This window comes from Schistocerca cancellata, chromosome 5, assembly GCF_023864275.1.
Source record: "Schistocerca cancellata isolate TAMUIC-IGC-003103 chromosome 5, iqSchCanc2.1, whole genome shotgun sequence".
NCBI classification, from domain to species: Eukaryota; Metazoa; Arthropoda; class Insecta; order Orthoptera; family Acrididae; genus Schistocerca; species Schistocerca cancellata.
Genome location: NC_064630.1, coordinates 246,731,072 through 246,757,661, shown reverse-complemented (window position 1 = coordinate 246,757,661; position 26,590 = coordinate 246,731,072). Strand labels below are relative to the sequence as shown.

Here is a 26,590-nt window from a genome sequence, read left to right as displayed (position 1 = left end):
TAGTATTAAAATTTGGGAACCAGTAATTTGTAACTATTTCTTTGATGATTTAGTAAATTTGCACACCAAATTTGAACAATATCTGACTTGGTTGTAGGGGGACCTCTTGACCACTTACAAGGAGACAGCACGATCGTGGGGTCGGGGATTTGTCTGAAGTTTTGTGTGGTGAAAGAGGACCCCCAACACCTCATGTGGTTAAAATATTAAAATACACTACTCGGAAAATGCTGAGAAAAATCGATCCAAAGTTTCTTAGGTGCCTTATAAGTATAAAATGTTAGTCCACTGCCGAGCCACCGTCTGGCCTAGATGGTTTGAGCTTGGACTCTTACGCTAGAGGTCTCGGGTTCGATTCCTCCTGCGGCACTTCTTTTTTTTTTTTTGTATTCCACCAATTATTCAGAAAGTTTCCCAAACCTACATTATCATTAACACATTAGTCACATTATTGAATAAAAATTATTTTCTTTTTTTCCAACAACACAATTCATGGCGGTGGGTTTTCCATTTTTCATTGTAAAGTATATGAGGAGAAACATTGGGTTTTTAATCAGAGTAACAAAGTTGATTGGGAAACATTCAATTTTATACATATAATAATTATAAACAAGACCAGCAGTGGTAATTATCGTAAAAACAAACAAAGCAATAATTTTTGCGACATCTTGCGCAACGTATAAAAGCGGATTTTTTACAATCACAGGGCGTTTGCAATAAATCTGTACAAAAACACGCCCCATTAACATTTACAAAAATGTTTCAAGTTTCTGATAATTTTGAGGCAAACCAGGCATATTGAATCATGTCTTGGAATATTGGTGACGATAATTGATGGTGAATTATAGAATGAATTTTTATACAATCTTCCCGGGAATTAATTTCACGATTCTCCTGTAATGATGCGCTGCAATTTTGCAAGCGCTTTATGAAATTTTTAACTTACCTTTAAAACTAAACATCACAAGGTTGTACCAAAGAAGTGCATTTTGGAGGTATGACTTTTACAGACCAAGTTGGCATATTTTCGTCATCTTGAAAAATTGCGTAATATATCTCTGGATTCATTTGACCTACCCAAGAGTCAATGAGAAGTAAATATTTATTCTCCCCGACATCAGATTTTAAACATTTCCGGAGAAAATCCATGTATAAAACTGTTGTTAATTTTCCGGACTTCGATGATGTTACGATGAAGTTCATATAAGTATTGGCATAGCCATCTATTAAGTTGTGAATACGAGGTCCGAAATGACCGGTCACTTCTTGTAAGCAAATGAAGACATGTGGGAGCAGTTTTCCGGATAATGTTATTGAATACTGGGTGGTGTACGAATGCGTCACTTTATTCAAATCCTACTTTTTCACGAAAACTTTTTTACTCCATTTTTCAGTGAGAGTCCTGTTGAAAACAGATTGATAGTGGCATCCTGAAACAATAGTATTTTTAATATTAAACAATATTCGAATGTGTATGTAAATATCTTTTTCTATAATTAAATTTGAATTGATATATTTTACATCGGTAAAAACATTTTGTACGCAGAAAACATGTATTTACCTGTTTGGTCAGTATTTATCACATAATCCTCATGGTACTGAGGGATTAAACGGCACATCTGCCGATGAAAGATCTCCGCAGACACCTGGATGTCCTCCACTGATGCTGCTGCTTTTTTCAAAACCAGTTTCGTGATCTTGCGTTGTGAAATTCTGTGCCTCTGTTTAAATGCCATGACCCATCGATCAGACGCCTTGAATTTGAAATCGACAAATTGTGCAGCCACAGCCAATGCCCATTGCTGTAAATTTCTTGTCGTGACTTGCTGATTTTGTCTTGCTTCCAAAAAATGGTCGTAGGTCCACGAATCTATCGCCTCAAATTTATCCATTCGCGTGCCACCACTTTTAATATCTGTCTCCCATTGTGAAAGATATTCTTTTTTCTTCAATTGGCAGCATCCTTTTTTTTGCAATGTCGCCAAGGACCATGTGGGGTGCGCTTTAGCAATATTCACGACTTTGACTTTGTAGGCAATGGGAATCATGTCACTTTTAAATCTTTTCGGTGATGGTTTATATTCGTCTGGAGATGAATCACTTTGTGGCACTTCGAACTGTTCGTTGTTCTCCTCACATTCTTCGCAATCCTCATGAGCGTGAATTAATTCCTCTTCAGTTACGAATGTTTTTTCACCCAAAAGTTCCAGTGTATTATTATTAAGTCCTCCGGCCATTAGCATAGCATCGCGAGAGATTTCTTCTGAAGATGTCGATGCAATTAAACTATTTTCTGTCAACAGCTTTTCATAATACACCACTGCGTCCTTCAATCGTAATTTTGATAGATCACTATGAATGGATTCTTCGGGAATTTCTTCTCCTATTCCAGATGAGCCAGCAACTTCTTCAGTCAACATGTTTATCCTCAGATCGGAATAACACGTTGAAATTTGAAACAGGCACGTCTGTTCATGAAGAAATCGAAAACCAAACTACCGTTTACTTCTCATGGCTCGCGCACAGTCCTATGCGCAGATGACTGTTCTAATCCCAAGGGGACCCTTACAAAGCCCCTTTAAACCTTGAAACCCCATAAAAGGAAATAGAACAACGAGCATGTGAATGAAAAACTTCACGTTCTTGAGCTAAAATAATGTTTTAAAAATAATGTAGGTTTGAGAAACTTTTTGAATAATTGGTGGAATAACAAAAGAAAATGAAACAGAAGGAAAAAAAAAAGTGCCGGAGGAGGAATCGAACCCGAGACCTCTGGCGTAAGAGTCCGAGCCCTAACAATCTAGGCCAGATGGCGGCTCGGCAGTGGACTAACATTTTATACTCATAAGGCACCTAAGAGACTTTGAATTGATTTTTCTCGGGATTTTCCGAGTAGTGCGTCCTAATATTTTAACCACGCGATGTGTTAGGGGTCCTCTTTCACCACACAAAATTTCAGACAAATTGCCGACCCCACGGTCGTGCCGTCCCCTTGTTAATGTGGAGTCATTATGGATGTGGAACACCATGACTGTGATGAATAAGGGTTTCAGAAATACCTGCAATGTTTGAGGCTTCAATTTTATTATACCATAACTGGTTTCAAGTTGCCTATTGACTCACTGTCAGATGCTACACTCTTATTGATAGTAGCATTTTGGGGCTTGTTTAGCTGTGGCAATCTATAAAAACTGATACAAGCACTGAGTGGATGAGATATCAAGACTTATTTACATGGTAAGAATGACTTTATGGCATTAGTTACACTTTTTAGTGCCCACGGGTTTAATCCCAGTGCATACAAACTCTGGAAAACACAATTTATATTTTATGTTACCCCGCCACATTCAGTGCATACTTGTTTCTTTTTTTCCTATCTGGCCAAAGCTACACGACCCCCCACAATGCTACAAACAATCATTAAAAGTGTGTAATATCTTATGATAAGTCGCTAAGCAACTTGAAACCAGTCATGGTATAATAAAACTGAACCATCACAAAAGGCAACTGCTTGCAGTTACTTCTAAGAACCTCCACCCACCTATTTGTCACAACTCTTAATTTTACAAGACCTAAGTTTCATTTTCTGCTGTTACTATTTAAAAAAGTTATTCATGCCTTCTGACATACTAGAAACAAAAAAATACAACCATTAATGACATGAAATGCATCTAGATCTTACAATATAAAACAAAGAAATTAAATCACATTCTACAACACGAATATTACAGGTCTGGATTATACTGCCCCTCATCAGTTGTCGCAATAGGAGGAGGGGAAAAAAACCTACATTAATATCTAAAAACTGTAAAAATTTTCCAGTTCTACTTGTGAGATAAATTTGCAATATGTCAATCATTGATATCCTTTGATGGAATGTAATTTTTTTTCCAAAAGGCATTAAGGATGAGATGAGACGGTGATGGTTAGTATCTCACTACTACAGGTTAAATATAAAGTTGCTCACTACACTATATTGACAGTTGGGTAACTATTCATTACAGCAGAAGTCAAGATTCATACAGTAATGACTGGTTAGCAGGGCAGTGTTTATGGACTTACTGATTATTTTTGCACACTATCTTAATTGTTTTGAGTTCCTTAAATGTGCATGAGGTTAGTGATATGGTGAAATTTTTGCTGTAAGTGAATCGTTTTGAACCACTGGACTGTATTGTGTGCGCTAGGGAAATTTAACATCTATGAACTAGTGTAGTAGGTAACAATCTGCTTTCCTTTAACTATATGTAAGACCCAAAACTGGCCATATCAGTGAATACTTTAACCACCACAATACTGCTATAGACAATAAGAAGAACTAACACGTTTCAGCTAGTTTTGGAGCCAGTGCAGCTACCAAGAACAGACGAAGCTGATGCAGAAAGAAGCAGGTCTGTTCCAGAGCCACATGATTGTTGTCAGTACAGTCAAAGTCTAATGAGTTACGGAAAACTTCAGTTACTGGTGATATAAAACCTTTGTTTTGAAAGAAGGGAAGATGGCACCGTAAAAGGCCATTAAAACTTTTGAAAATTACAGTTTTTTAAGACGGCCCAAAACATTTGTCAATGTACAACCAATAAGATTCAGATTTTCCACTTTGCCACGGGAAATGTTTTGAACATCTGCCTGATGGTAACATAAACCATCAGATATAAAGGAGGAGGAGGAGGAGGAGGAGGAGGAGATTAGTGTTTAACATCCTGTCGACAATGAGGTCATTAGAGACGGAGCGCAAGCTCGGGTGAAGGAAAGATGGGGAAGGAAATCGGCCGTGCCCTTTCAAAGGAACCATCCCGGCATTTGCCTGAAGCGATTTAGGGAAATCACGGAAAACCTAAATCAGGATGGCCGGAGACGGGATTGAACAGATATAAAGCATAAGGAGTATATGTATATGACCCAAAGAAAGAGAACTCCTTATCCAAGAATGAGCGCAATGAGATCAAGGGCCCAATGCAACCCCCGTCAGATTCTAAATGACTCTGAAGCTGAGTTAGCTCCTCTTTTAACCATAATACACCGTGGACTGCTCAAACAAAAAAACTAGTATGATTTTTTAAAAATAGAATGATACACTTTTTTAATGGCATCAGAAAGTGCTTGGTAAGACAAATACAGTGCTATAATGTTTGTTAACATTGTGGCTGAAACTCTTCACAAAAGAATCTGCAAAATAGTCTAAAATTGAAAAGCAAGTCAGCCCGAAAGTGCTATTGCATTGCAAACATGCTCATGCCAGCCTCCGTCATTGTATCAAGCCTTTCAACTGTTTACTTGGCTGCACTCTAGAATTAACAGATCATTTCTGCTTCACCATTCCTTGCAAGTAGACATGCATGTGAATGAGGAGACGTTAGGCATGTTATTTTTACATTGTGAATGTCAAAGAAATGATGTTGAAATGCTATGACGGTGAATGGATGTCTATCCTGATTATTGTTGTCTGTTGAGCCAGACAGTTGCATGGGTTATTAGGTCAATAGTGCGGACAGCAACTGACAGAGCATATGAAGAAGCTATTCTGGTGAAAATGCTTATCAATCCACATGGTGGCACAAGACATATTGCCAAGAAATGATGGATTAGCCAGAAGAGTGTCACTCATACCCTGCGTGTCACTCATATCCTGCATCGACATAAATCTATCTTTATCATCTGTCACTACGTCAGAAACTCACAGGAACATTGGATAAAATTTCATCAGCTTGTTCTGCAACACCTGGGAGATCACCCTACGTTTTTCCAACGTGGGCCTTTTATCAACGAAGCAACATTTACGGACAATGATTATGTAAATTTAGGTATCGTGCACTACTGGGCAGTGGAAAATGCACTCTGCCTTCATGAGGTACAATACCAATGACCATGGAGGCTAAACGTATTGTGTGTCATTGTACGAAATTCCATTGTGGGACCCCACTGCCTCCCAGGGGTGTTAAACTGAAATACATATGCCCACTTTCTTGTGAACTTTCTACCCATTCTTCTAGAAGAGGCACTACTGGACAAGTGACTGTGTATGTGGTTTCCAAACAAAGGCAGCTTAGCTTACTCCTCACATGTTGCAATGCAAATACTAAATGAAACATTTCCTACCCATTGGACAGGACATCATTCTGCAGAAAACTGGCCGGCAGGTTCCCTGATTTGACTCGCTCTTGAAATCTTTCTATGATGAGCACTGAAAGATGGAGTCTATCATGAAGTCCGAACTAGGCCAAAGGATATGTGCACATGCTTAAGTAAAATGTAACACCATATTTTATTAAGAAAAGTGTTTGTTTAGTGGGTGACATGTCATGTCATTCTGATATAAACTGTTTAGTTTATTTAAATCTATTCCACCTAATTACAATTTCAAGTAGTATTTATAGGCACATTTGTCTGACAGCAGTATTTAACCTTTAAGAAGCATTCAGACATACCCAGGCAAAGAAAGTTAATACAGTAGGTTTCTTTTTTCCATCAATAGGGCTGTTTACAAAGTGAGAACAACTAATATTTCTGTTTCAGCTTTGAAATGTAAGCAGCAATGGGGAGGGTTTAAATGGACAATTGCCCGACATAACTGTAGTTGTTTCTGCAAGAACCTGGGAACAAACACATCTGAAATAGTTTTCCCACGTCCCATCTGTTGTGCCAGAAATAGCATATGCTGTAGTTCCATATACAAAAATCATACAGTGAAACTCCTATTTTATGTTTTCATGGGTCCAGACTTAAAAACCACAAAACAGAGGAAAGTGCAGAATCGAGGAAAATGTTTAAATCCCCAAAATATGAGCAGAGGCATATGTAATTGGCATATATTATTAAAAATAGTAATTCTCACCAATATGCTGTATAAAACCTGTGTAAGTGAAGGATATTAAATGTGTATACGATAATCTGTGATAATGAATTTAATTAGTTCTTAAAAAATCACAGATGAGATGTGTAACAGCAAGTAAAAACTCCTCACAAAATTGAAATAGTTATGTGTGTACAAGTTAATCGAACTATTTTCCAACATGCTACAACCACAAATTGTATGTCAAAATATGCATTTTTGAGACATCATGCCTTTGTGTTCACCCAGAAAAAAGCAAAAACTGTGAAGTACAGCGACAGATGTCAGAATTTTGTGTGTGTGTGTGTGTGTGTGTGTGTGTGTGTGTGATTGTGTGTGTGTGAATACAGATCAAAAGAAATAATGTTTTAGGCCAGCAACCGCATATCACCATTGCGTGGTGTAAGTGTATCTTTATATGTCTCAGTGCGTCCTCTGTTGTATTGAGTTGTTAGGCGATTTGTTTTCTCTTGCTGTATCAAGTTTTTCCGGGGAGGGGAGGGGGGAGGAGGGAGGATTGGGGGGAGGGGCGATCTGTAGTGGACAAGGCAGTCGAGTTGTTACCGTTGCACCAATCTGACGGCTGCTTGTGGAATATATTAAGCAAGCAGCACAAGAACAGCAATACCACAAGATGCTCTGCATAAAACTGCTGCCATATTTGATAGAATACTGAGAAAGACAGCATAGAAAAGAAAGTAAGGTCGTTTGTCGTAGCTTTCTTCAAAATGTGAAATAAATCCTCAAGGCTCTGGAATGAATCTTCTGTTGACAAACAGCTATGACTAACAGCATTGCTTTCCTGAAATTTGTTAACTGTTAGATGATATCCAAGTGAAATTCTGAAAACTAGAACTGTCTTCCATATTCAGTTCTCATACACAGTAAGTTTTTCCCACCAGTTGTTCTATAGTATATTTTCACTCACTAAAGATGAGGACATTAAGCAAACCAATAAATCCATTTCATGCAACAACTAATCCCATTTCATCAACCATTACCAACTACTATATAAACTCTCCATCAAAATAATGTTGTAGTTTTAAAACCAATTACAAAATTTTTTGATAAACGCAACCTTATTCTGTGAAACACAGTGTTGCTTAAGGCCTTCAGGTCACAAGTCACAATAAATAAATAAAAGAAGAATGTATGAAGATGACATCTTTCATTTTGTTTGCATGAAGCTTCAAGTATTAATAATGCAGCAGCATTTATTACAGTTTCCTCATCTCTACACATGACTTGGCAGATAATATGAAAACAATACAACGAACAGCATTGCAGATGAAGCGAATACACTGAGAAATGTTTGCTGCTAGTGTGGATAGAATCAGAGACAAGAAACAAATTTGGAAACAGATGCAACATACTGTACAAAATAATGTTTCCAACAGAAACATGTTCCCAGTAGCAGTGTGGACACAAATTCACACTCCTTTTGGCAGTGGTTACGTCACTAGTGTGCTTTTGATTATCGACTTTTGCAAGCACTTGTGAATATCCCCTGTGTGAACTGTGTGCATTTCAATTATTTCCATTCATTTAAGGCACCATATCACAAATATGTCAGCCTTATCATTAAATGTCAATTAAAGCATCAATGTGTAAGGCTTCAAGAGATTTTATAATAATTAATGCACTACACAAAATTTAAATGAGTAATCTGTAGTGTGATGGATAATGTCATGGTTAGCTGAGTCAGAGGTTACTGATCTGCAACTCGCTGTGTGCCAATCTCCCCCCCCCCCCCCCTCCCCCCCTTTGCAATGTTATCACATTCATTGTGCTCGTAGTACAGTATGTTCTGCAATATTAAAAGATGTTAAACATCTCTGTCTGGTTAGAGAATGAAGAATGAAATAAATATTTGCCTGTTTATTTCCGAATGTGTGGTGATTTCCAAGTGTGTAGTTAGGCAGAAACCTAAGAAGACAGCTTACATTCATGCGAGTGAAACGAGCAGCAATAGAATTCATATTGTTCCTCATCAGAAATACTTCGCTGTTTATTTCTGAATATGTGGAGATTTCCGAGTGTGTGGTTAGGCAAGAACCTAAGTGGACAGTTTAAATTGCTGCAAGTGAAATGATCAGCAATAACATTAATATTCTTCCTTGTCACAAATATTTCACATGTTGCACAACCACAAATATATTCCCCTAAAGAGTTCTTACTACAACTGAGATTCTCCTATAAATAACACATCCATAAACATCAACTTGATGCTACAGCGATCGACAAATTGATAGCCTCGTTCCTGGTTGTCTTCAGAGCACCATCACATAATGATTACGCCAGTTCCTGCAAAAAGTAATGAGAAACACGCTCAACCCATCGTTGCTGCACAGTGAAGCTAAATCTTGCGAGCTGTGTCGACAACACTGATTGTGGATTACGTCAGAATTTCCTCTCTCGCATCTCCCTCATCTGCAACAGCCTAAAATATTCCCGTAACTCCACCATGACCCATGGTGCAAAATGTCTGTCTTTTGTGCCATTTATAACTCATTCAGACACATCAAATGTCAATAGGAAGAAAAGGAGATGAGTGAAGCAAGACATTGAGTAAGAATGTAGAACTGAGTAAACATTATTAGGAAGAAACATAAAAACAAGGAATTTTTAGCACTGATCTGGGTTTTTCACAGGGGCTACGAATTTATGGTGTAGAATCGTGAAAAATGTAAAATTGAATTTTCACTGTTGCTATGTCGTATAGCAAATGAAGCTTGTTCTATGTAATGCAAGCCTGTCTTGCTGCATATAACGACAGAGTCTGGCATGAGAGCTCTGCTGGTTGTGTTTACACTGCACGTTGCTGCCCAATTTTAGTATGTTCATGGATTGTTTTGTGAAAGGTTTCAACGTCAATATTAACTAGTGCTATACCTCTGCAACTGTCTTTCCAAGAGCTACTGAATGAAGTTATGGAAGTATATGGTTCCAAAAAAACCTATACTTGCTTCAATATCTCAGTCGATACAAGAGTGAAGGCTCTTTATCACATACCAAAGTACATGCCTCTTAGCATGCTACCATTTGCCTAAAACCTCATTTCAATATCTGGAGCCTTCCACAAAATAAAAGGGGTGTTCCACCTTACACGGCTCATCCTGAATACCAAATGAATTAGTTTCATGAAATGAGATGGATGGAATCAAAGAAAATAAACTGTAGGGAATGCAATGACTTGAAATGATATTGAGGCAGTGCACTCAGATAACACTGAGCTCAAATTAATGAATATGTCTTTACTAATGGGAGTTTGTGCCAGATTGGGGGCTTGAACCTGAATTTCCTGCTTTTCGTGAGTATTCATCTTAACCAATGGGCTATCCAAGCATGCCTCGTTATGCTGCACAGTAAAATACGAGACAACAAAACTCAAGAAATATACTACTGTAGATGCTGTATGTTCAGATACCTTTGCTTCTTCCTCTTTCTTTTTCAAACATACTTCATCACATTCCACTTTCGCCTGTCCATTTCGAACAAGGTCACATGCAAAGTCTCGCTTTATACGCCGGCATGGACATGTAATTTTCACTTTCTTGCGGCACAGTGAAGAATCTGGACAATCACCTGGGTGGCAATCAGCTTGGCAACGGTGTCCACAGGCAAACTGGAACAAAAACATCTAAGAGTTACTCAACAACAATGTTTGTAACTAAGTTAAAAGCTTGGAAAGAAGTTTCCTTTGATATCTCAGTGGCAATGAAACTATTAGTGATAGAGCACAAGCTGATTTGGAACTAGGGAGGGAGGAAATCAGCTATGGACTTCTCCAAGCAACCATCCTGGAATTAATTCAAAGTGATTAGCAAAAACTGTAGAAAGCATAGATCAGGACGGGTGAACAGGAGTTTGAATCACACTTCTACAAAATATGAGCTCAAAAATTTCAAAGACTTGATAACTTGTTCAGTAATATTAAAGACAATTAACAGAGGATTTCATTATTTCTGGAAGACAATGGCTGGCGAGTTGCTCCAAGTGGCCCAGTACTGTGTGTCATCACATCCCCATCCACACAAGCAGGAGCGCTAGCTTTGTCCTATCCCTATGTTAGTAAGCCTTATATTTGCCGCATTAGATGATTCTGTGATACAGCAACTGGATATAATTTATAACTGTGCCCAAGTGCCTCAAGATGAAGCTATAATAGGCTTTGAAATCAACTGTAATTAAATGCCAACACAGAGGAATGGAAAACTACTGTGTGTGTGTGTGTGTGTGTGTGTGTGTGTGTGTGTGTGTGCGCGCGCGCGCACGCGCGAATTTTTCACATCATTTTATGTGGGCATGAGCACCAACCAACTGTCCTCTATCATCAATAAACATTGCCAAACTGCAACCAAAAGTAGAGGTAATCACCCAGTGGTGGAACACGCTGCTGAGCACAACACGCTCAATTTATGCTTCACAACTCTTGCCACCTGGACCCTTCTGCCCAGCACAGTTTTTGTGAACTAGTAGTCGGGAGCTATCCTTGCAACACATCCTTTGTTCTCATAGTCCTCCCAGCCTGTCTCTGACAACCTCATCTTCCCCTTTCTCTTCTGACACCTCCTCCCAAGCCACTCCCCCATGTCAAGGTCATCATGTGCTGCATGAACTCACCAGCTCTGGCATTCAATATGTTGTGTACCCATCCCTTCCACTTGCTGCCTCTGCCTCCTGCACTCTTATCTTGCATGCTTGCTGCATCCCTCAGAACTCTCAGCCACCCTCCACAGTCCCTCATCCGACACAATCCTCACTGCAGTGTATCTGCTGAACTACTGTCCTGGCATTGTGTATTCACGTGGCACCAATATATCAATGTGCACACATCTCTCTCTCTGTCTATTTGTGTGTGTCTGTATGTGTGTGTTTCTGTAGCTCAAAAAAAGTTCCATCCAAAAGCTAGTGTAGTTGTTATTCTCTTTTGTACATCTGTCAATGGCACCTTGCCGTTACTATCCGATGAGTTGTTACCTTTACTTATATATCAAAATGAGAATTGACTTGAGAAAACTGTCAAACTGCAAGGAGACAGAACTGGTGGCCAGTACTTACTTAACATGTTGTTGGTTTGAACAACTCTTCATTTCCAACCCTAACCATCTTTCCTTCCTGACAGAGGAACTTAATTCCAAATACTGAAACTTCCCCCCACCCCCCTCCGTGCACATGCACACATGCTTGTAATTTTACATTTTCTCAAATGAATTCTCTTTTTGATAGCCTTAAAGAGAAAGTACCCTCAACAAAATTAATCTTTGATATAGTGGTGAGTTGTTCTACATGCACACAGTCTGGTGTGCTGGTGGTCACCAGTTCAAATACAATCAGATATGTTATTAAGTATTTATCATTTCTAGAAGGTTCTTGAAAATTTTTATATTTGCAAGGTTTGTTTATATGTATTCAATGTTTGTATAAATTGCAGCACTCTCGATCTATGAGGCAGTTTGGTTGTGTCTGTAATAAATGAGCTTTCAATGATAAGTGTTCTACTTCACTGATAACCCTACTACATGGTCTGGACTTGATAGTACTATGACATGATATTGGTGGAGATGCCAAAACACCTACATCACCATGGCTCCAATTAGGTAACACAAAAGCTGTCATCTATATGGACAGGTGCCAGAATACATGCAGTATATCATTCGAAAAGTCTGTAAATTCAGGAGACCAATGGATTCCAAGCCAGAAGCAGGTCAACTGCAAATGAGGCACCCATCAGTGTTTTCCAGAGATGCTGGCCACGACTCCAAGAAATTGCTGAAACAATTCATCCAAGTCGACAAATAAAACAGGTGGGATGGCTTGATGTATTTGGCAAATGTATATTTTTTACTTGGATGGCACAGCCTATAAGTGGTTCAAGAACACTGAAGAGAAGCTCAATAGCTGGGAAAAATTCCAGTGGCAAACAACAGCAAGTTTGCTTAGCTGAAGAACAGGGCCCAACATCATGGTTAAATGACACAGCCTTACATACAGAATGTTTTGCTCTATGGAACATTTTGAATCTGAAAATGACAGAATCTGACAAAATCTCACATTTGATGAAAAGAGTCACAGAAGATATGTTTTAAATTCTTCTGGTAAAGAATGTCACAACAAAGGAAGAATTTATAATGAAGTGGTGCCCCTGCTTTGAAAAATACAAAAGGAAAAGAGTTGGTTCAAAAGACACGTCGACAAAGTCTTGAATGTGATCCCTATGGCAGTTGCAGAAGACCACCATACCCTCACCTCTCTAATTTGTTGGGTAGTAAGGGAAGAAATACAGCTGTTTATGACAGCCAGTGAAGTTGGAGCGAGTATTGAGTCATGGTGATAGCTCCTTATTGATTCTTCCCTACCTTCCATAGTCATGTGTGTTTATAGCATCACATTTCCCTCTATGTATCAATTCTCCTTGTGAAGCAACATCTCTGGGGGTTCATCGAGGAGGCAATGGAACACGGAGGGAGCCAGTATGATGAATGCATGTGAACAGCTGGGTACAGCGGACCATATGACTACCAGTGGCAGCTATATTTCTCAGGTGCTCATTTTGGTCATAGCCTTATCGTTTCTCGCCTGCTGCAATTTTTGAGGGAGACGGCATCCGGTTGTATGATTTCCATTCGTCTTGATGTCTGTTGGCTTATGATTTAGGTGATTCAGTGCTGTGCGTGATTGGATATTTAATGCTGCCCTGACAATATTCAACTTGCCTTTCCCTTCTGCACCTTTCATGTACAGTGGTCTTACTAAAAGAGCGTTTGGCTTAGTCTGGTCTTCGAGACTTCCTGGAGGGCTGAACTTAATGTGATTACTGATTGAGCCTCTTTCTTTGTTTATGGGTATTTTTTATTAATCGGGTATTTGTGCCTCTGAGTGCCTCTCTAAAGGTGATTTTCTGTTATTTTTTACATGTGCAATTTGTCGTTATAGTGTCTGAAGGCAGTTATTTATCCTTTTATTGTATTGGTGATTACTTTGAAGGTTGCCCTGTTTTATTTAAATATTGGTGGCTATCCTTTTTTAATAAGTGTGTTCTTAATTGAAGTTTAGTCCTTTAGTATTCTATAAACAATTTTGTTGTGTAAGTGGCTCTGAGATTTCTTATGGATGGCTACATGAAATTTTAATTGAACTGAAATGTTTAATTAGCCATATGAACACCTGAGGCTGAAGTCTATCAAATTTACTTGTATTTTCTGCTGCTGGTTATTTTAGCAGTTGCCTTTTTTACTTTTTTATTTGTGGGCAAGTGGATTTAAAACCTGTATGTCTAATGTGTATGCAAATTGTGTCATAGACTTCCTTGCTTAAAGTGCTGCGTGGGCAGCTAATGGACATGAAAAACTGTTCAGTTTCAGTTCTGTGGAGGTAAGCTCATTCCTTCTTGCCTTATTTTAATATATGCTGTCAAAAGGCTTGGTGGCCTGACAGTTATTGGCTGTATTTGTCACTGAGCCTCTAATTATAATTGTGACTAACCAGTTTGTTAAAGCTTGAGGCTGTCTTAAACTCATATGTTCTCTTTTCTTGAATAGAGATCCTTGTTACGACAGTTAAAGGTAAGTTGCTACTCTTTGATATGCTCATGTAAGGGCTTCATTTGTAATTATTAAAACTGCATCTTTGGCACTCACATACTTAGTGCCTTTTGTTAATAGCACTAACTTCCCTCAGCTTGCAGCTGACTTCTCTACACCTCACAGGTGTGGGGACCTGTTAATGTTATGCACCGCCTTCTTGTTTGTTAACTTGTGTCGTGGCGCAGGGGATTGGCCTAAGCACAGTAACTCAGGCCATCTGTTGGAACGAGCAACTTAAGTTCTCTTGTGTATTTTATGCCCTATATTCTTATTCAAAATTGTACCCTTTACCTCACAACATCTTGTTTGTTAGAGTTTTAGAATTAAGTAATTGTACTGTGCCAGCTTTCTCTCAATGATTGGGAACTCAGGGTTTATTTGAAGGTGTTTCTTTTAATTGGCTATAGCCTGAGCTGCCAATGTACTGCTTTTACCTTGTATCCTGTACAGGCAATTTAGTGTTATTTATTTAAATTTTTTTATAGAAAAAGTGGTGAAATATGGAAAAAATCTGCTTTAGCAGTATATTCGCTTCTTTTTTAGTATAAGGAACTGTTAATGTTATTATGAAATAACTTGTTGTCTTTTAGAAATAACTGACTGATTATAAATTGTAGCAGTTTCTGTGATTAACACAGTTTGGTCGAGTGCGGACTGAATGAGGAAACAGGCCCCCAGGGCCTCATTTTTACAATTTTCTTAATGTGAAATGCTACTGTTCTTTATTGTGTTTATATCTCTGTTATACATTTTGACATATTTGTCCTTTGGTGGTTGTTTGTTGAAAGGGAGTCTGATCACTACTTTATTTAATATTGTTTGTTGTTATTTGAGTAAATGTAATCAAACAACAAATGACATTATTACTCTGGGTTGCCTCCTCATGCTTCCTTATCCGTATGGCAGCCAGTGAAGTCGGATCGAGTATACAAGACATAGTGGCCATGAATGTCAATCCCATATGTCAGGAGATAATAAGAGAATGTTGAAAAGGTGTATAAATCTTTAGCAAATGCAACGTGAAGAATGTATTTGGCCAACTCGAGACTTAAGCCGTAGCTGTCAAATTACAATCCAGCATCTGACCACTGTAATGCCCTGCAGAAGAGCAGACATTTGGAGGACAACATGCCAGTCTGTTTTCGCCGTGGATACCCTGGACATATCATACACTACTGCAAAGAAAGAAAATGAGTGTTTGACAATTATTATGCTGCAAGAAGTCAACCATCACAGCAGTTCTATTCACACCAGACAACTACAGGCGATTATAGTCTACCTGTGGGATGAAGGACTTTGCCATATTCTGGACGAGGTGGTCCCCTCCCATCACGCCATAGCCATTTACCAAAGACATACAGAGGTACAGGCTGCTCTCGCCTAGCCACCAAATTCAGGAAAACTTATGGATGTGAGGCTGCCACAGATGAAAATCCTCCATGGGTAACAATCATCAAGATGGCAGCAAATCGCATCGACACTCACCCAGTCCAGGTGCATGTCGAATCAGGGGGCTTCTTTTTCTGTTATGTTGAATAGTGTGCTTAACAGTTCAAATGCGAAATACATCCAGCTGACACGAACACATATTGCTAGAATAATTGTAAAAGAGAGAGCATAGCCCTTCAAATTTGTTTTTTTAACACAATTTAGCCATTATGGTTATTCTCAGATTAGACTTCTCGCAGGCATCACAAGCAGTCATAGCGTGTGCAAAGTCAGAGATCCAAACTGATGACATTATTCCAATAAACATGCATAACACAGATTATTCTGGGCGAATGTTTGCCACTTAAGGCATCATTAACTTGCCGTCATCAACAAGACTAGTCCCAGTCACCAATCAAGATGTTCAGTTAAACTGTGAAGCTTTTGTCAATTGCAAAATGCTACTCATGCTCACAAAGGATATCTACATGCCAGTGACAATCACATGCATTGTAGGTGGTCAAGATCTTTGGATCACTAGCTGATAGAAGCAGCCACAACTCATCCCTAATTATGTGCGCATAGGAACAGCCAAGCCAGTCCTGGATGGGCAGCTCAAATCTACTGACAAAGAATTGTGCTTCACTGTCAATGTGCGCACAGAGGAGAATCTACATAGGTGTTACGAAGATTATAGCGTCTACATTCATTCAGTTGGCCAAACAGCTTTGAAATCTCTATCAGGACCTGAAACGAGATCATGGATGCAGAATGGCAGAAATCAGTTATGATGCTACTGGAAAGCAACATGGTAAACTTGCTGTGGGTCCCTCATCACACAGGTATTATTGGTAGTGAACAAGCTGATAGCCTAGCCGGAACAATGGCAACGACCCCATTTGTTCGACTGCAACCTGTCCTATCACCAAGTTGATGATTAAATCTAAACATGTTGTTGCAGGATGTAAAATTTTCGATCAGCTACAGAGACATGGCAAAACCATATTTAAAGAGAAGTTCTGTGATCCTACACTTGAACAGGAGATAGATTAAATTCATGATAATTTTAATGACTGGTCATGGGAACTTCAAGAAATATCTATAAATAATGACAATGCAGAAGGCAGCTCCTAAATATAGACTACATGGTGAGAGGGATGAAACCACACTCTAATCTCCCAATGTGAAGCACTGGAGTGCATAAGACACAAAAAATTTGTGTCACTAATTAAAAGGGGCAAAGTACTTCTGAACTACAGACACGCAAACAGGCCACTGACAAATTGAAGTTGATGGAGAAAAGACTGCCTTCATAACTCCTGATGGCCGATAACAGTTCAAACTTATTCTGTGTGGACTATGCAATGTTCCATCACCTTCAAGCACATGATGCTTTGACACCTTAAGTAGATGATGGATCTTTGCTATCTGGATGGCACTGTCATTATTTTAAAGACTTCTGAAGAACACATAACCTGCCCGACAACCGTGTTGAAATGTGTTGAGACTACAGGCCTCAACCTCAATCTGAACAGTGCCTCTTTGTTGCTCAAGCAATAAAAACTTTGGGGCTAGCGATGGAGTCAGTCTTGAACAAGAGAAAATAAGTGTAACCAAAGGTTTTCCAACTCTTCAGCACATTCCTGAGGGGAGAAGTTTTTGCAGAATGTGCTCATATTACAGGCTGTTCACAAATTATTTCTGTACCAAGGCATATCCCCTGCAAGAACTACTGCAGGAAGACACCAAATTTTTCTGGAAGAGGTGCAAGAAAGATCTTTCCATGTTCTTAATGAGGCACTAACATCTTCTCCAGTCCTAGCTTAACAAGAATGTTGAGACAGAGTTTCACACCGACACTAGTAGGTACAGGATTGGTACATTTCTAGTAAAAATTTGGGAAGATGCTGAAAAGGTAATAGCTTTTGATTCCACAATACTAGTAAAATGTGAGATGAACTACTATACAAACAAGAATGAATGCCTTGCCGCTGTCTGGGCCAACAAGTTCCAACCATATTTATTTGGCAAACCACCACTTTCTATGCTGGCTAACTAGCCTGAAGGATCTGTTGAGTTGACTGGCGAGATGAGCACTGAGGCTTCAGAAATACATCACAGTAGTATACAGAAAGAGACGCAAACATGAGGATGCTAGTCAGCTTTCAAGGAATCCTTTGGTGGAACACAGCAGCATAAAGAAAGTCTGTCATCAGTGCATTAAATGACACTGCTGCTGAAAAGAGGGAAGATCCAGTATTGCTGAAAACTATATAGTACTTGAAGGAACAGGAAATAGCCAAAAGTGAATTCCAATTAACATTGTGAGCATGGAGTTGGCTCCAAGGAGACAGTGTGAAACAGTGGGCCACTTTTTCTCCTGAAGGGGGAGCAATGCCAAGAGCTAGGCTGCATACCTTGTGGAGTAGTGGTTAGGGTCACTGGCTGGAGTGCTGCATGTCACCAGTTCAGACTACACCACCAGCAAATATTTGTTATTTAGTATTTGAGTGCTGTGTGTCACCAGTTCAAACCACACCACCAGCAAATATTCGTTATTTAATATTTATCATTTCTAAGAAGTCCTCAAAATTTCTTCTGTTTATAACATTTGCATATTCTGGAATAACATGTTTGTATAAATAGCAGCAAATCTACCCAGGAGTTCAGTTATCTTCTGGCTGTATGTTGGTGTTCATAATAAATATGCTTTCTCTGCTAGGTAGTGCACTTAATGAACAATCTTGTTTTTAGATTGGTAATTGATTGTGGTTACAATGTGACAGGGTTCGGTTTTCAGAAATACTTAGCTGACTCACAGTCAAACTAACTAAATCAGTAAGTGTTAGCTCTTGATTGTCCATGGGTTCGTTACAAAGACGAAAGGAAATCTGTTCATCACAAAACTGCATTTATATCACAATTTTTTATTGCCACTGAGTACATGTGTGAATATATAAAAAATAAAAATGAGGGTTTTACATTAAGGAAAAAAGAGGCAGTATTTCATGGAAACTAGATAACATACACCAAGTCTCTCAGGAATAAATACTTACATTTTTTGGACAACGATTTTTGCAGGATTGAAGTATACTTCTAGAATCCTCACTGGCGTTGATCCATTCACTGCAGCGTACAAAAAGTTGGTTGAGGGCACAGTGGCATCGGAGGCGTATCATTTGTGGGCAAGGTGCACAGGAGCCAGGATGGCATGGCTTTGGACAGATGTGTGAGCAGCCTTCAGGACGGGGTTTTGAGCATCCAGCTTCACACACTTCACATGTCTCCCCAGCCTATTGAATATCATTAAACAAATGAATAACATAGTATAGTTGTCAGAAGTTGTTTCTTACAATTACTTGTGTTTAGTGATACATAATAACAAGCATAACAGTATGGAACAAAACAGTTGTCTAACAAAACAGTTGTCTTCTTGCCTCACCCTAACCTGTAGGTCCACAAAAAAAGCTACAGAACAAATTGTAATATGGATTACAGCAGGGTTCAGCATATTGTTATATGCTGAAAGTTGCATTAGGGGAAAGAACAGCAGGTTGGGCTATAACAAGAAGTATCACTGTCAGTTTCATTTTTTATCTCAGGTCAGAAGGAAAACACTATAAAATCTAAAAATCAATTGTACTTAATCTAACAGATTGTCAACTTTTACACTCATAAACATTAAGGACGACCAATATTCACCTGCTTGAAGAACTATGCACATTATACAATTTACTTTGTTTGACCCCACAGGAAACACCTTTTGAGATTGATGCGTAAGTGGTTTTATCTACCAGTATACGTCACAACTTTTTTAACGAAGACTGAGAACTAAATTGTGCTTCAAATTCAGGCCAATCAGGAACAGCCCCCCCCCCCTTTTTTTTTTTTTTTTTTTTTTTACACACACAGTTGGTTTCATGCAGCATTGGTTTCATTACTTTGAGCAATTGCGTGAAGTACAAAGGTGGATCACATAAAAAATCCCTTTATAACAACTGTTTTCTCCATTTGAACGAACCTCAAAAGGCCAAACGGTTCGGATGGATTGCCATGTCATCCTCAGCTGATAGGTGTCACTGATGCAATATGACAGAGCATGTGAGCAGCACACTGCTTTCCTGGCTATTGTCTGTTTTTGTGACCAGAGCAGCTATTTCTCAATCAAGTAGCTCCTCAATTGGTCTTACAAGAGCTGACTGCACCTTGCTTAGCAACATTGCTCAGCAGACCCTGACAGTCACCCAACCAACTGCTAGCCAGGCCCAACAGCACTTAACTTTGGTGATCTAACGGGAACCTGTATTACCATTGCAGCAAGGTCATTGGCCTACCAACTGTTTTAATTAAAAACAATTCTAATTTCTGTTTTGTTATCTTTGTACATGATAAGCCATCTTACTGATACTCTTACTCATCAACCAATTTACGACGACATTTTCAAATAAAGTGTGAGGGCATGGCTGAAGTCAATTGCACATGAACTGTTGCACCTCTGTTTTGGCCACGAAAAGCTTTCCATCAATAACTTCCCCGAGCAGCCCAATAGTGCATAAGTCACATAGTGAGGCAATTGAATTACTAGGACTGATGTTCCTCTACCAGCGGATAACTGCTTCTCGGATTTCGCCAAAAAAAGAAAATATGTAACCTCCCTTCTTATACCTTGTGAGAAGCATGTTAGAACAGCAACTCATGCAGATTTGTGCTCTCCCTACAGTAACTTCGAGCCCAACAAGCTGACACTTTTCAGAATACCAACTCCTTCCTAGTGACAGCTGAATGCTTCCATAATTGACTTGAGGTTTCGAAGAGATTTCAAACACAACCAAGTGCCAATCATTTCTGATACTTTCACATAGAATTTTGACATTTTGAACAGTGCTGTTGATTATTTTTAAGGCGCAAAACAACTGAGGTCTTAAGTCTCCATGTCATAACCTTTGAACACCAATAAGTACGACAAGTTTAAAGTGACTGTATGTTAAGCCCAATCAATGGAAGAAAAAAGAGCTAAAAACAATGACTCCTCTATATTGCTACAATGGAGAAAAAGTAAAATGCAATTGACAGCCCGCACGTCATTCTCTAAATTGGACGATAACATACACTGGAACGTAACGATTAAAAATAGGCCATTGGGTCAGGATATGGCAAACAGTCAAAGGTTGATGACAATGAGCATAAAATAGTGGGGGATTACTGTGTTAACGAATGGTGATGGCTATAACGACAGTGCCCAATATGCAACCTAGCTAAAATGATCTCCTCGTGACAAGAGGACGAGAGGGGGTCAGCCAAGCCATTGGGAGAGGTTTAATTCCCTGGCGCTTGTTCCCATGAAGAGAAGACCAGGGTTGATGCCAAAATGACACCATCTGCAGACATACAGCAACACGATCATCTGAAGGAGTGGAAGAGCTAGCAGGTTGAGGTAGGAGAACTGCAGCCTTGGCAGCAGCATCAGCAGCCTGACATGACCAGTAACCCACATGAACATCACTGTGACTCCCTCGACAGCGAGCAAGTGGAAGCTTTCTTGGGCCCATTGCACTAAGGGAGAGACTGTGTAGAGCACAGAGAGACTCTGAAGGGCAATGAGAGAATCAGAGCATTTGACAAAATTACAAAGCCTGTGTCACTAAATGAACTGGGTGGCCTTATAGAGGATGAGGAGCTCTGCTGAGAAAAATTGTGAAGTGTTTTGGAAGTCCATACCGAAAATGGCTGATGCCAATGACAAAGGCACACCCAACACCACAGTTGGTCTTTGCTAAGTTGCATGTGAAGGTCAAGAAACTTATAGTGACAGATCGAATCCTAATTAGTGTTCTTGGGAAATGAAAGAAGTCCAAGATGAACACCAGCTGCTGCATGAAGCCAAAGTGCTGAAGGATTTACACCCATTGGGAATGTGGCAGGCAGCGTGAAGTTAAGCTGCCGGAGCAGAAGCCAAAAGTGAATTCCGAGAGGTAACAGAGAAGAATGGCGTCACCCATACTGGTGGTCAAGGGAGTCATCTAAATAGAGGGCATATAATGGGAGGCCAGGCATGGAAGATAAAGGGCATGCATATCTGCTGAGGAGGACGTCGTGCCAGTATGGCAGTGGTAGTTTAGCAACTTCTGCATAGAGACCCTCAACCAGGCTAGTGTAAAAGGCAAGAGTGGTCAAACGTACTCCATGATGGTGGATAGTGTTATGATGGCATAAGCTGGATGGACATGCAGAAGAATAAATGAAACATTCATAGTCCAGTTTCAAACAAACAAGGGATCATAGAAACAGAGGAGGTGGTTCGATCTGCTCCCCAGGAAGTAACACTTAGGACACGCAGTGGTGTTGATGCAGGGTTGATGCAAGTGGACCCCCCCCCCCCAAATATCTCCTCATTATATCTTGAACTCTTTACAGCTATGCTCCATGTGGGGCCAGGAATTGTTACTTTTTCAGAACTGTGCATGTAAATAGCTATGAATTTTGTTCACGAAATGATGTGTTGTACAACCCCTCCTCAAGAGAGCACAGAAGCTCACATGTCACACGTCTAGTGGGTGTGCAATTTAATGACGCTCATTTATATTTGATCCACCTTATCAATATGCACACCAACAGCCAATGGCAACTCCTAAAGATAATCAGGGACCACCATCACTCTACAAGGTATACTGCTTTAAACAGAATTTTACCTTTGCAAGTTACAGAGGAGTAAAGGGTGAGCACAAAGACATTTGTAAGGTCAGCCTGTGTTTGCCCTGTTTCTGTTCTTTCAATTACACATTCTTGTACTTGAAACAATGAAAACTCCAGGTTGTAATACCAACAATATAAGGAAAAAAATAAGATTTCTACCCACTGTAAAGATGACATGTTTTGTTGCAGACAGGTACAATACACAAGTAGTTTTGGCCAGAGCTTTCTTCAGAAAAGGAAATACATATACATTCATTCACACAAGCAAGCACACTGAGCACACCTGACCGCCATCTCTGGCAGCTCGGACTGGAGACGCAGGAGATGGTGGTCATGTGTGAGAGGTATGCTTACTTGTGCAAGTAAGTGTGTGTGTGTGTGTGTGTGCGTGTGCGTGTGCGTGTGTGTGCGCGCGAGCGCTTCTCCAGAGGAGGATTTGGCCAGAAGCTAAATGTGTAACCTTCTCTTCGTTGTGCCTGTCTGCAACTCAACATGTCTTCTTTACAGTGAGTAGTAACCCATGTTTTTCCTTATATTGTTGACATTCTTGCACTCCACTAAACAATATTCTGCATTAGCTATTCTGGCTGTATTTAGTCATTTTGCAGAGCTCAGGTGATCTATTCCACAGTTTCACATGGAGGAATAGTATTGGAACATTTATAGGGGGCAGTTGTGTTAAAGTTATGATAATAATATCTTTGTAAACTTTTTAACAGTAATTTCATTGTAATGTATATAAGTCCCATAATTGCCCATTATCAATGTAATTGCAAAATAATAATTGAACAACAACAGGCCTATAAAAATAGCATATACACAAAGATTCACAATTAAATGAAATGAGAACATGAATCATTTTAAAGGGAGTACTAGATTACAACAATTAATAAATAGACTTAGATGTGTGTCTAAATCTTTATTTATCACAGTATTAACATGGGGATTGATTACCTCTGTCTCAGATTTTGCACCTACAACTTCATGACATGGTAGCGTACATGTATGATTGCCACAAGCCAAGCGACGGCCACATGGTCGTTGACATGAAGATGGCTTGGCTAGATAACATGGCCAGTCACTTGTTTCATGACCACCAAGACAAGTTACAGGCATCGGCACCTGTAGGAAAAAAGCATTTTTGATGTATATGATGCATGCCCTAATTTTTTTTAATAAGGCTTAAATAACAACAATATGAATTCCATTGGGATTTTCCATTGTTTAGCAAATGGATGGAAACGGCTTCTTCATATATATATATATATATATATATATATATATATATATATATATATATATATATATATATTTAAAAACAAAGATGATGTGACTTACCAAATGAAAGTGCTGGCAGGTCGACAGACACACAAACAAACACAAACATACACACAAAATCCAAGCTTTCGCAACCAACGGTTGCCTCGTCAGGAAAGAGGGAAGGAGAAGGAAAGACAAAAGGATATGGGTTTTAAGGGAGAGGGTAAGGAGTCATTCCAATCCCGGGAGCGGAAAGACTTACCTTAGGGGGAAAAAAGGACAGGTATACACTCGCACACACACACATATCCATCCACACATACACAGACACAAGCAGACATTTGTAAAGGCAAAGAGTTTGGGCAGAGATGTCAGTCGAGGCGGAAGTACAAAGGCAAAGATGTTGTTGAATGACAGGTGAGGTATGAGCGGCGGCAACTCGAAATTAGCAGAGGTTGAGGCCTGGTGGGTAACGAGAAGAGAGGATATACTGAAGGGCAAGTTCCCATCTCCGGAGTTCTGACAGGTTGGTGTTAGTGGGAAGTATCCAGATAACCCAGACGGTGTAACACTGTGCCAAGATGTGCTGGCTGTGCACCAAGGCATGTTTAGCCACAGGGTGATCCTCATTATCAACAAACACTGTCTGCCTGTATCCATTCATGCGAATGGACAGTTTGTTGCTGGTTATTCCCACATAGAAAGCTTCACAGTGTAGGCAGGTCAGTTGGTAAATCACGTGGGTGCTTTCACACGTGGCTCTGCCTTTGATCGTGTACACCTTCCGGGTTACAGGACTGGAGTAGGTGGTGGTGGGAGGGTGCATGGGACAGGTTTTACACCGGGGGCGGTTACAAGGGTAGGAGCCAGAGGGTAGGGGAGGTGGTTTGGGGATTTCATAGGGATGAACCAAGAGGTTACAACAGCTTTCGCATCCCGCAACTACCCTCCCGACCTGGTACAGAAGCAAATAACCAGAGCCACTTCCTCATCCTCTCAAACCCAGAACCTCCCACAGAAGAACCACAAAAGTGCCCCACTTGTGACAGGATACTTTCCGGGACTGGATCAGATTCTGAATGTGGCTCTACAGCAGGGATACGACTTCTTCAAATCCTGCCCTGAAATGAGATCCATCCTTCTTGAAATCCTCCCCACTCCACCAAGAGTGTCTTTCCGCCGTCCACCTAACCTACGTAACCTCTTAGTTCATCCCTATGAAATCCCCAAACCCCCTTCCCTACCCTCTGGCCCCTACCCTTGTAACCGCCCCCGGTGTAAAACCTGTCCCATGCACCCTCCCAACACCACCTACTCCAGTCCTGTAACCCGGAAAGTGTACACAATCAAAGGCAGAGCCACGTGTGAAAGCACCCACGTGATCTACCAACTGACCTGCCTACACTGTGATGCATTCTATGTGGGAATGACCAGCAACAAACTGTCCATTCGCATGAATGGACACAGGCAGACAGTGTTTGTTGGTAATGAGGATCACCCTGTGGCTAAACATGCCTTGGTGCACGACCAGCACATCTTGGCGCAGTGTTACACCGTCCGGGTTATCTGGATACTTCCTACTAACACCAAACTATCCGAACTCCGGAGATGGGAACTTGCTCTTCAATATATCCTCTCTTCCCGTTATCCACCAGGCCTCAATCTCCGTTAATTTCAAGTTGCCGCCACTCATACCTCACCTGTCATTCAACAACATCTTTGCCTCTGCACTTCTGCCTCGACTGACATCTCTGCCCAAACTCTTGTCTTTAAATATGTCTGCTTGTGTCTGTATATGTGTGGATGGATATGTGTGTGTGTGCGCGAGTGTATACCCGTCCTTTTTTCCCCCTAAGGTAAGTCTTTCCGCTCCCGGGACTGGAATGACTCCTTACCCTCTCCCTTAAAACCCACATCCTTTCGTCTTTCCCTCTCCTTCCCTCTTTCCTGATGAGGCAACAGTTTGTTGCGAAAGCTTGAATTTGGTGTGTATGTTTGTGTTCGTTTGTGTGTCTGCCGACCTGCCAGCACTTTCATTTGGTAAGTCACATCATCTTTGTTTATATATATATATATATATATATATATATATATATAGAGAGAGAGAGAGAGAGAGAGAGAGAGATAGATAGTTGTGTAAAATCTGAATATTTGTAATAGGTACGATGTAACACCCAATATTGTGGCTTATTAGGTACAATGGTACATTTGTATCATGTATATGTAATCACATATGTATATATGACTGTACTAAACTTGTAAAAAAAATGCTATGACGTTTGCAAAAGACGCCAGTTGGTGTCTCCGTTAAAAAAAAATACAATAAATAAATAAACAGTCGAGGAGAGGTCCAAGCACCAATGGAAGTGCTCTCCTTGGAATATAATCACAAAATGAAATACAATAAGACATAGTCATGCATGCTCTCCAGTCTCTGGGAAGGTAGAATTAAGATGGTCATCAAAATAAGCATGTTTGAAAATTTTATGGGTAGGCAGAGAGAGATCAATTTAAACAAGCATTGGGATCTGGCACTGAAATTATCAAGATCTTTCCAATCATCTCATCAGTCAGAGCCAAAATACTACAAGGGTGTGTGTGTGTGTGTGTGTGTGTGTGTGTGTGTGTGTGTGTGTGTGTGTTTTTCTCTTACAGAAAACCCAAGGTGTAAGAGGCACTGCCAAGCAGTGGAATCCTTGTAGGGTCATCTTCAGTATGACCTGAATGTGTTGAAGTCCACAGCCTTCCAGTTTTATCTTCCATTTTGATTATGCTGCCTGATTTGTGCTTA

At 39.9% G+C, this 26,590-nt stretch overlaps 1 protein-coding gene across 1 annotated transcript in view; it reads right to left on the bottom strand.

Moving 5' to 3' along the window:
- Nucleotides 1-26,590, bottom strand: part of LOC126187618 (NF-X1-type zinc finger protein NFXL1) — a 119,795-nt gene that overhangs the window by 6,898 nt on the left and 86,307 nt on the right. The window contains exons 10-12 of the mRNA XM_049928811.1: nt 23,494-23,661; nt 18,903-19,139; nt 10,260-10,457 (exon numbers count right to left, since the gene is read on the bottom strand). Of these exons, the coding sequence (XP_049784768.1) occupies nt 10,260-10,457; nt 18,903-19,139; nt 23,494-23,661 (603 nt within the window). The remainder of the gene's footprint in view (nt 1-10,259; nt 10,458-18,902; nt 19,140-23,493; nt 23,662-26,590) is intronic.